The sequence below is a fragment of the Cavia porcellus genome, unplaced genomic scaffold (genome assembly GCF_034190915.1).
Source record: "Cavia porcellus strain 051 isolate PalLab524CR breed Dunkin Hartley unplaced genomic scaffold, mCavPor4.1 scaffold_10, whole genome shotgun sequence".
Lineage (NCBI taxonomy): Eukaryota > Metazoa > Chordata > Mammalia > Rodentia > Caviidae > Cavia > Cavia porcellus.
In genome coordinates this window covers 70,678,345-70,689,075 of record NW_026947493.1, presented here as the reverse complement: position 1 = coordinate 70,689,075, position 10,731 = coordinate 70,678,345, and the positions used below count along the sequence as shown (strand labels likewise).

Genomic DNA, 10,731 nt, shown 5'->3' with positions numbered 1-10,731 from the left:
TGAGTGCTAAGATAAGGCATGCATCACCAAGCCTGGCTTCATGTACTATATTTTATCCTTACAGGATTGTATCAGTGTATATGTACTGAAGTAATTCAGTTCTGTAGCTACTTGTTTTGGTTGAAGAAAGAGACAGTTGTGGTAGCAGTTGCCTTTTACCTTGTTCACTATGGAGGCAAAGCAAAAATTTGCATTACACAGTCTGCTTTGGGAAATCCTGGTCCTAGCAAAACCCTGGCTCTGTTAATTCAACAGAGAGGGATGGTGTCAGTGCTGATTGCTCTCTGGGGATAAATTGTAATCTTCCACTTCCAAGGGTTCAAATGCAGAGGCTGTTTTTCATTTTTTAATTTTTTTGAGACAAGTTCTCACTAGGTAGCCCCAAATGGCCCCAAACTCTCAGCAATCCTCCTGTCTCAGCTCCTGAGTGCTGGAATTACAAAGAGGCTGATTTGTGAAGAGCATTTATTTGTTCTAAGTATTGAGAATTAGAGGCCTACGTAAAATACTCGTGTCAAGTTTATGCTAGCAGTTGAGTGGGGATGGAATTAAAGCTACTACTATGAATTTTAGCGTGGATAGCAGCTTAGTGCACTGTCGGTTCTCTGAGCAGAACGCGCTGGTGTATTTTGGGATTCTGAAACTTGAATCTTGGTTTCTGAAGGAACTGGCAAGGTGGAAGGGGAAGTGGCTGGTCCTGTTCGTCTGCAACGCTGCGCACCAGGCAAACACACAGTGAAAAAGGAAGGGGTTTGCCAGGGCGGGAGGAGCCAGGGCTGCTCCTATATCTCAAGGAACAAAAAGGGAAATGGTGGCCGACCGCCAGGGAGATCTGACTAGAGGCCACGCGCGGAGGGAAGTCCTCCTCCTGAGACGGGACCGACAGGAAGTGGGAGCAGAACCCAGGAGCCTGCTTCATTCTGTTTTCCGAGGGCCACAAAGGGCCCCGGGGCGGAGGGGTAGGTGGCACCACCCTGGCTGGATCGCATGGTGGGTCCCACCAAGAAAGGTTCACACGAGGTCTTGGGAGTTGGAAATGGCGTGGGATTTTTAAAAAGGAAAAGTCTAGCTATACTGCAGCCGGGTGTGGTGGTGCACGCCTGTAAGTAATCCCAGCACTTGGGAGGCTGAGGCAGGAGGCTCGCTACAACTCTGAGGCCAGCCTGGACTACACGGTGACTTTAAGGTCAGCCTGCATTACACAGAGAGACTCAGTCAAAAAAAAAAAAAAAAAAAAAGTTATACTGTAGATTTTTATTATAAAAGAATGACTTTAAAAAAACCTATTAAGTAAAGTGGTTCTGAATACGGTGTGGAGGTGGCAGTTCTAGCTCTGTGTTGTACTTGAGCACAGAGTCGCCATCAGAACCCCCCAACGTCCAAGGCTGGCGTTGAAAGTGCAACGCTGGTAGAGGACGGGGAACAGGGAGGTGGCCCGTTTGCAGGCGGGGAGGGGCCGAGGCTAGGAGGGGAGGGAGTCACCAGGCAGGGTGCCGGGGGATCGGCCCCGAGCCCGCCCTCCGCCCGCCGCTCAGATTTAAGCTGCCTTTGGTCCGGGGAAGGAAGGGTTTCCCGGACGAGTCCGCAGAGCACCGGGCGTTTCCTGGGCCGAGATTCAAAAAGCGCTCAGAGGAACGGAGGGCGGCTCAGGAGGGAGAGGCCCTGGGATGCGGAGCTCGGTGCGTGTTTTCCCGGGTCTCGGGTGTCCAGAGGGGCCGGTGCCCCATCTGCAGGGCCACGGTGGCTGCGCCCCGTTTCCAGGTGTCTCCAGGTGCGATCTGCTGCAGCTGCAGTGCAGCTCCCTGGAGCGCAGGGGGAAATGCGCTTTCCAGGTGTGAAGCCCAGCCCCTGGTCTGCGGGCTCAGTGAGTCTGTAAAACCCGTAGGGCTTTTTTTTGTTTTAGAGTGAATTTCTCAAAAAAGGAAAAAACCTCCAGTAACTTGTGTCCTGAAGCTGTTTCCTTAAAAGTACAATTTTACAACCCCAGTTTTCCTTGAATTCCTTTGTGCCTATCTCTTTGTGTCTTCTATCCTACCTCAGGGTGCATCCACTTTCCTCCACATAACTCCGATGTGACCTTCTTTACGACTAAGTAGTACTCCTGCATGTAAACACATTTCCTTTCTCCCTTCGTCTGCCTTGGGTGGTTCTGGCTGGGGTTCCACTTGAATCAGCGGACTGGGTACAGCCAATTCTCTGCCTGCAGGAGCAGTTTCAGCCAAGTCACTGGATGTGGGGGATGAGGTGTCACTTTGTAGGCCCAACCCCCTCTAACCTGCAATTTACAATAGCCGCCCTGGTATGCGAGAAGGAGGTAGAACGGGAATGCCTGTTCTCAGTGAGCCCTCACCCTCTGGAATCCATACTGTGAGCTGGCTTTGTTTTGCAGAAGTCTTGAGGAAGTGGCTGGCCACCCTTTGTGACACTAACAGCAGACAAATTAACAACATTCTTGAGCTAATGAATTTCTTCCTGGGCTAGAGAAGTTGTGAGAACTGGTTGTGATTATTTACTTCACTTAGATAGTTTTAAAATAAACATTGTAGTCTGTCACGTTGTAGCTTGCCACAAAGAATGCCTTTTCACTACTTAATTATCTGGGCTCTGTGAACTGATCGGGTTTACTATATATGAATCCTAAAATAAAGATTGTGCGTACAGTGCAGTGCAGTGCAGTGTAACGCGGTGCAGACAGCAAAGGTGTCTCTCCTGTCTTTCTTTTCCAAGCGCTGTACCCCCCGTGTCCCGACAAGGCGTGCGTGTGTGTTTACCTTGCCCGGAGTTCAGAGTGCCCTAGACACTCACGACAAGTGGCGCCCGAATTCAGGGACTCCGAAGGTCGCTTAGGAAGGTAAGTATAATTTTATTACGGGGAAATGGGACAATCTGCTTCCTCTCCTTTCTTAAAAATTCTTAAACATTTATTATCTATATATGGCATATCGCTCAGGTCAGCTGACTTGGATATGTGTATTGATACAATTAAAGAATATAATCCTTGGTTTCCAGATGAAGGAACTTTGGATGTAGAAGTATGGAGGAAGGCAAGGGTTAGTATAGAAAGGGCTATGCAACAGGAGGAGAAGATTCCTTTACGTTTTTGGGCTATTTGGTCGGTTGTGTACTCTTTATTAAAAGCTATGGAAGATGAACATATTGTAGAAAATCTTCAACTAGAAATTAAGCCAGTTATTCAGGAATTGCCCCTCACAGAGGAGGAGCAGAATGTAGTTCAAAATGACGCTATCGCTTTAAGTAGTGAAAAGGCGTCCAAACTAAAAGTAAAATCCACTACAGCCGACTCAGCTTTAGCTGCCGCAACAATATCAAATTATGACAATCGCCCAATTTTACAGGCTATACAACATTTAACACAAGAGGTGAAACAACTCTCCGTTAAGCAAAACCCGCCTATAGTTCCCTCTACACCTCCTCCATCTAACCCTAATTGGAGTAAAGCCAAGCTAGCTTTGGCTGATCTACCAAAATTAGGGGATTCTGATGAGGAAAAGCCTGCCTTTGCTTTCCCTGTAATCAGGCCTCAGCCAATAGACGGAGAGGCAGTTCCCCCTAGATGGGAAGCATTTAATATGGATGATTTAGCAAAATTAAAAAAGGCTGTAACCCTTTATGGCCCTCAGGCTCATTACACTAGAGAATTAATAACATCGGTAGCAGATCACTATGGTAATCTTGCTCCTTATGATTGGAAAGCCTTGGCCAAAATTCTTTTAAAGGAGCCAAAATATTTACAGTGGCACATGTGGTTTATGGAAGGTTGTGCGGAAAAGGCAAGACAAAAATTCTGATATAGTGATAGAAATGTTTTAGAAGATATTTTAAAAACTTTACCTCAATATTTTTCTCCGTTTGGACTTGTAATAGCACAGGATAAAATTCAAAAGGAAGAAGTTAGTCATTATTTGGGATATATTCTTACTAGACAAAAGGTGATTCCACAAAAAATGTCTATTAGGAGAGATAAGTTATCCACTTTAAATGATTTTCAAAAATTATTAGGGGATATTAATTGGCTTCGTCCCACACTAGGTATTCCTACCCATGCATTACAGCATTTGTTTGCTACTCTACAGGGCTCTTCAGATCCATCCAGCCCTCGTTCTTTAACAGCAAAAGCAGAGCAAGAATTACAGTTTGTAGAACAACGAATTAAGGATGCATTTTTAATTAGGATTGATCCTAAATTGCCTCTAACTTTATATATTATTAATACTTTTCAATATCCCTCTGCAGTTTTAGGTCAAAATGCTATGCCAGTAGAATGGGTATTCACTAAAACTAAGCAATCTAAAAATGTTATGCCTTATATTGACATGGTTGCAGCTTTAATTATGAATGGTAGAGCTCGTTCTATAACTTTAATAGGAGAAGATATAAACAATATAGTTATCCCTTTAACTAAGGAACAATGGGAATATTTGTTGTCAATTACTGAAACCTTACAAATTGCTTTAGCAGATTTCATGGGAACTTTTTCATATCATTTTCCTAAAAGTAAATTATGGGATTTTTTTAGACGTCAACAATTTGTGGTTAATACCTTATTAGCTGTACAGCCAATTCCACAAGCTTTGACTATATTTACAGATGGATCTAAAAATAAAGCTGCATATTGGACTCAAAAATCTTACTGGGTACGTCAGACAAATTTTAACTCTGTACAACAAAATGAACTTTTTGCTATATTACAAGTGTTTTTAGATTTTCATAACCAACCTATTAATATTATAGCCGATTCGGCCTATTCTGTTGGAGTAGTGACAAATATCTATTCAGCTGTGTTATATTCTAATAAGCCTGCTTTATTGTCTTTATTTCAAAATTTACAAATACATGTTCAAAAAAGAAATCATTCTTATTTTATTACTCATTTACGTTCTCATTCTCAGTTACCCGGACCATTAGTATCAGGTAACAATGCAGTGGATTCCTTAGTTATGTTCACCACACCCGTTGAAGAACATCAATTTAATCATGCAAATGCAGGACATTTGCATCTTAAATATAAGATACCTTTTACAAAAGCTAAACAGATTGTAAAAGCCTGCCCTATTTGTAGACCATTACATTTAAAAATTATTCCCGCAGGTGTCAACCCTCGAGGAACTCAACCTAATGAGTTATGGCAAATGAATATTACACATGTACCTTCTTTTGGTCGGCTTTCTTATGTACATGTAGTTATTGATACCTATTCTTCATTTCTATGGGCTACTGCTCAACAGGGAGAATCCACTAAAAATGTTATTGTACATTTATTGGAGACTTTTGCAGTTATGGGAATTCCTTCTAAAATCAAAACAGATAATGGACCTGCTTATACTAGCAGAACATTTAAACAATTTTGTGATCTCCATAATATTATTCATATTACAGGGATTGAATATAACCCCCAGGGTCAAGCTATTGTTGAAAGAGCACATGGCACTCTTAAGTTGCAAATTAAAAAATTAAAAAGGAGGAGTCAGGAGGATATTCAGATACCAATACTGTTTAAATTGCAAAACAGTCCAAAAACATTACTGCATCAAGCATTGTTTATTTTAAATTTTCTCAATTTACCACAAGGTGAAATATTAACTAGAGCTGAAAAACATTTTAAACAGCAACAACAGCCCTTTGTAATTAATGAACCTATTTGGACTAAAACAGCTCCAGAGGCTGAATGAGAGAGGGGCACATTGCTCTATAAGGGGAGAGGTTTTGGTTATATCTCCACAGAAAATGAAATTCAACAGTGGGTCCCTGGACGATGGATCAGGACCCGCGTCTCCAGATCCTGTTCACCAGCCCCGGAGACAACTCCCCAAGGAACCGGAACCGTGCCTTCAGAAGCGAGCGCAAAACCAGCTAGAAGCTGAGGATGCTGAGTTTGTTCCTATCGCAGCCATGGCCAGATTACAGCTAAGAAAATCCCGCCGCTCACAGCGACCAAATTTAAATCCCCTCCCTACATGGGGACAATTAAAGAAATTGACCATAGAAGGGCAACGGCTTGTCCTTCAAGCAGGAAAGCCTTTAAACCCCAAAAACTTGTTTTTAGCTTTATATGCCTTGCTCACCGTTGCATCGGGGACTGAGGTACCTCCGCATTCGTACTGGGCATATATTCCAAACCCCCCTTTATTAGAACCTGTAAAATGGGGAACTAGTGATATTTTACTTTATACCACACCTAGAAAAATTTTGTCAGCACCGTGGGCTGATTTAACCCCCCACAATCAAGATGATGGGACACTATTCAATTTTACTTATTATGGTAATCAAAGGCCTATTTGCATTGGGGAACCGCCTTGCATCCCTCTGGGATGGCAGTATTGGATTCAACATGGAATAAAAGCAGGCAACAAAAGGACAAGGCTTCAAGCCTTGGCTGCTCAAACCTTTAATGTTACCTGGAAAAATTTAACAGCACCTGATACAAATACATTTCCTGTATGCCCTGAATTCACTTATAAAAATATTTCTTATAATCCCATAATTTGGCAACTATGTATGGAAAAATTTGCTAAAAATATTGATGGGTATATTATTTGGGGACCATTTGGAAAATTCGTTAATAGATGTGCTAAATAGAATGAGACAAGATATAATCTCTCTGTTGTGTATAGTCTTCCAGATCCAAAGAAAATAACTGACGGAGCTCCTATATTTCATCAAAAGACGGCTCTCTTGTGGTGGGGAGATGGTGAAATCGCTAACCCTGCTGTTGCAGCCGAAGAATACCCTCATCACCTTCAAAATCATATTTGGAAGATTCCAGCCGCTATGCAACCTGTAACCTTGTACAATGTTTCATATTCAGGGACTAGTCGATCTGTATCTACTACTTATAATTTTACTAGGTTTAAAATGTATAATATTACTGTTTGTGCACCTCTGCCTTATGTCTTTTTAGTGGAAACTTTTAATTTTACACATTTTTCTTGTACTTGTTTAAATTGTCAATTGTTTACATGCTTAAATAGCACACTAAATTTCACTAAGCCTTATACAGTTATGCTGTTACAACAAAAAACTCATATTTGGTTGCCTGTAAATTTAACTCGACCATGGTCTCAAGACCCGGTAATTTCTGTTACTACTGAATTTTTTAAACATCTGTTAAAACGTACAAAAAGATTTATTAAAATAGTGGTTGCTATACTGTTAAGTCTGATAACTGTAGCCTCCCTAGCAGCAGTCTCAAAAATAGCTTTACAAACCTCTTTACAAAAAAAACATGTTATAGAATTATGGCATGAAAATTCTCATAAACTTTGGTTAACTCAGTGGCAAATAAACGCCAGACTACAACAACAAATAGACCTCCTTAAACAAACAGTTAAATGGATGGGTAGAAAAATATTGGCTCTTCAACATCAAGTGTTTTTAAAATGTGATTAGAATTCAACTACTTTCTGTATAACCCAACGACCTTATAATCAGACAGAACATAAATGAGAAATGATTAAAATATATTTAAATAGAAACACCTCTGCCCAGGAAGAAATAGAATCTTTACATAATCAAATTGACAAGGATTTTGCAAAGCAAAATGATGATAAATCTCTAGCACAATTCGCGCAATTGCTTGCTCAATCTTTAAAAGGATTAGATTCCAAAGGAATCTGGCAGAGCATTACCCACACTTTTAGTGGCATGGGACTTAGTTTAATTATAGTTCTCATTGCCATAGTTCTTGTGTATTTTTACTGCATAAGACAAAATGCTATTAATAACCTGATCTTATGGAAATTGTTGTTAAAAAATAAAAAGGAAGGAAGTGTGGGGGATGAGGTGTCACTTTGTAGGCCCAACCCCCTCTAACCTGCAATTTACAATAGCCGCCCTGGTATGCGAGAAGGAGGTAGAACGGGAATGCCTGTTCTCAGTGAGCCCTCACCCTCTGGAATCCATACTGTGAGCTGGCTTTGTTTTGCAGAAGTCTTGAGGAAGTGGCTGGCCACCCTTTGTGACACTAACAGCAGACAAATTAACAACATTCTTGAGCTAATGAATTTCTTCCTGGGCTAGAGAAGTTGTGAGAACTGGTTGTGATTATTTACTTCACTTAGATAGTTTTAAAATAAACATTGTAGTCTGTCACGTTGTAGCTTGCCACAAAGAATGCCTTTTCACTACTTAATTATCTGGGCTCTGTGAACTGATCGGGTTTACTATATATGAATCCTAAAATAAAGATTGTGCGTACAGTGCAGTGCAGTGCAGTGTAACGCGGTGCAGACAGCAAAGGTGTCTCTCCTGTCTTTCTTTTCCAAGCGCTGTACCCCCCGTGTCCCGACAAGGCGTGCGTGTGTGTTTACCTTGCCCGGAGTTCAGAGTGCCCTAGACACTCACGACAACTGGAGGCCTGAATGGAGCCGGAAGTCACTCCTGCCCAGCCGGGCCTAAGTGGCACCTTGGCCTCTGCAGCCTGCAGATCGGCCCTCGATTGGCCTATGGTTCACACGACCACTGCCCGGAGTCCGCAGGCCTACGCACCTGGACTGGGACCGCTGCCTGGCTCTCTCGGGTCTCTGGATTGGGGGATTCTCGGCTTTCCTGATCACAGGAGCTAATTCCAGATCATGGCATGGCATGTCACATCATATCATATCATATATAATATCACACAGCACATTCATGTTTCACATCGTATGTCATATGGAGCTAATTCGATTTCTCTGGCAAATCCAGATATGCGCATGCGTGCGCACATACACACACACACACACACACACACACACACGTATCTATGTTCATTTAGTCTATGTTTTTAATAACTTATTTATAAAAGTATATTTTAATAACTTATTTCTAGGTTAAAGCCTTTTTTTTTCCTTTTTGGTCACATGGTGAAAACAACTCACAGGGCACAAGCCTTGCGGTCGCAGTCTCAGTCGCGGGGTTGCGGGGCTCCCAGTTAACGTGGGCGGTGGGGTGGGGGTGGGGACAGTACACGCGGCGGAAACTCCCTACTGCCACCTTGTGGCGCTATCTCTAAAGTGCAGCCGCAATCTTTCGAAATACAGTAATTCAGGAAAAATCCAACAACTGGCCCTGAACATAAAGTTCTCAATTTTTTTTTCTTGTACTGGCAGTCGAACTCAGGATCTCGCACTTGCCAGGTATATGCTGTGCCTTTAAGTTGCACCCCAGCTCATTTTAAAAACCATTATAAACAATATGATAATGATAAAATATATTCATAGTTCAGATTATTTTCTTAGGAAATAGATTTCCCAGAAACGTTATTATATTGTCAAAGGCATAAACATTAAAACCTTGGTGCTGTGTTCAAGTTTGTTTGGCACCTATTAGGCAAGTACACTTCCCAGGCCAATCTTAATTTTGGCGGGGGGGGGGTCTTATAAGTGTAATAATAAACATTGCAAATGTAATAGAGACTGAAAATTACACAAGATAAAAAAGATGGTCTGTAATTTCATTAGCCAGCAAAACCACTCTTAAGGTATTATTTAGGGACATTTTACTTAATGTTTTTAAAAAAACAAATAAGTGTTCACAGTTGACTAGCCAGCTTTATTTGCTTATTTTGTCAGGGTCTTGCTATGCTGGGTGCTGGCCTCAAACTCACTACCCTTCTGCCTCCGCCTCCTGAATGCTGGGTTTACAAACATGGGCACCAGGTCTGGCACTTTTTAAAAATCTTTCTTTCTTGTTACCTTTCCCTGGTCTGACTTCCTTATCAGGCCTGATGGATCAGGGACTTTGCCTTGCTCTAGTGTTGTTAATACCTACATTGGTGCTTGGTAAATGCCAGTTAAGAGAAAAGTAAAAACTTTAAATAAAAAAATGTTTTCTAGTTACATATGCCTGAGCAGATTTTTATAAGAGCTGAATGTGTTATCTGTCTCTCTGTGTCTATCTTTCTCTGTCTGTCTCTGTGTTTCTGTTTGTGTGTCTCTGTCTCTCTCTGTTTGTCTTTCTGTCCCCCTCATCCCCACACACTATTCCCAAGTTCCCTAAATTGCCCATGCTGGACTTGAGTTTGCAATCTTCCTGCCTCAGCCTCCCGGAGTGCTGGGATTACAGGCTGCACCACCGTGCCCGGCTAGATGTTGGCAATTTAATTTGATCATTTCAGGCCCTAGACTCCGACCCCCTCTTTTCTCCCCTTCTGCTTCCTGTAGCAGGTGGAGTGAGAGAACAGGAAGTGCCCTCCCGCAGTGACTCCCACTGGAACCCGCGCTGCAGCGCAGGGGGCGGGAAGAGCTGGGTCCAGGCCGGCGGTTCTCTCAGCCAATCGCAGCGCTCGGTGCGGCAGGGAAGGGGCGGGACGAACCCGGAGCGGCGCCCCCGGCCTGGGTAGGTGCTGCTCCGGAGAAGGGGAGCCGGGGAGCACCGCCTTGGCTCACGGCCTCCTTTTGATATCTTCGAATTTGAATAGTTTTCCTTTAGCACTTTGCGGGACATAACGGTCACATTGCTGTGGGAGCTGGCCCAGGGCACACGGCGTTTTGTTCCTTTTCATCTCCTTCCCCTCCTGGTCCCTTCTTCTCTTGGTCCTTTTCCCTTCCCTTTTGCAAAAGCTCTATCTGCCCGTTTCCTGTTGTCTATCTTGTGTGTGTATAAATATATATATATATATATATATATATATATATATTTTTTTTTTTTATTGAGATAGGGTCTGGGCATGAAATCCAGGCTGGCCTTGAACTCGCTATGTAGCCCAGGCTGGCCTCAAACTCATGATGATCCTCC

At 42.6% G+C, this 10,731-nt stretch overlaps 1 protein-coding gene across 1 annotated transcript in view; it reads left to right on the top strand.

Annotated features, from left to right (window-relative positions):
• Positions 1-8,255, top strand: part of LOC134477928 (endogenous retrovirus group K member 19 Gag polyprotein-like) — a 57,231-nt gene extending 48,976 nt beyond the window's left edge. Inside the window, exon 4 of the mRNA XM_063257602.1 lies at positions 2,728-8,255. Within this exon, the coding sequence (XP_063113672.1) occupies positions 2,877-3,809 (933 nt within the window). The 5' untranslated portion in view covers positions 2,728-2,876 and the 3' untranslated portion in view covers positions 3,810-8,255. The remainder of the gene's footprint in view (positions 1-2,727) is intronic.
• Positions 8,256-10,731: the final 2,476 nt, after the last annotated feature.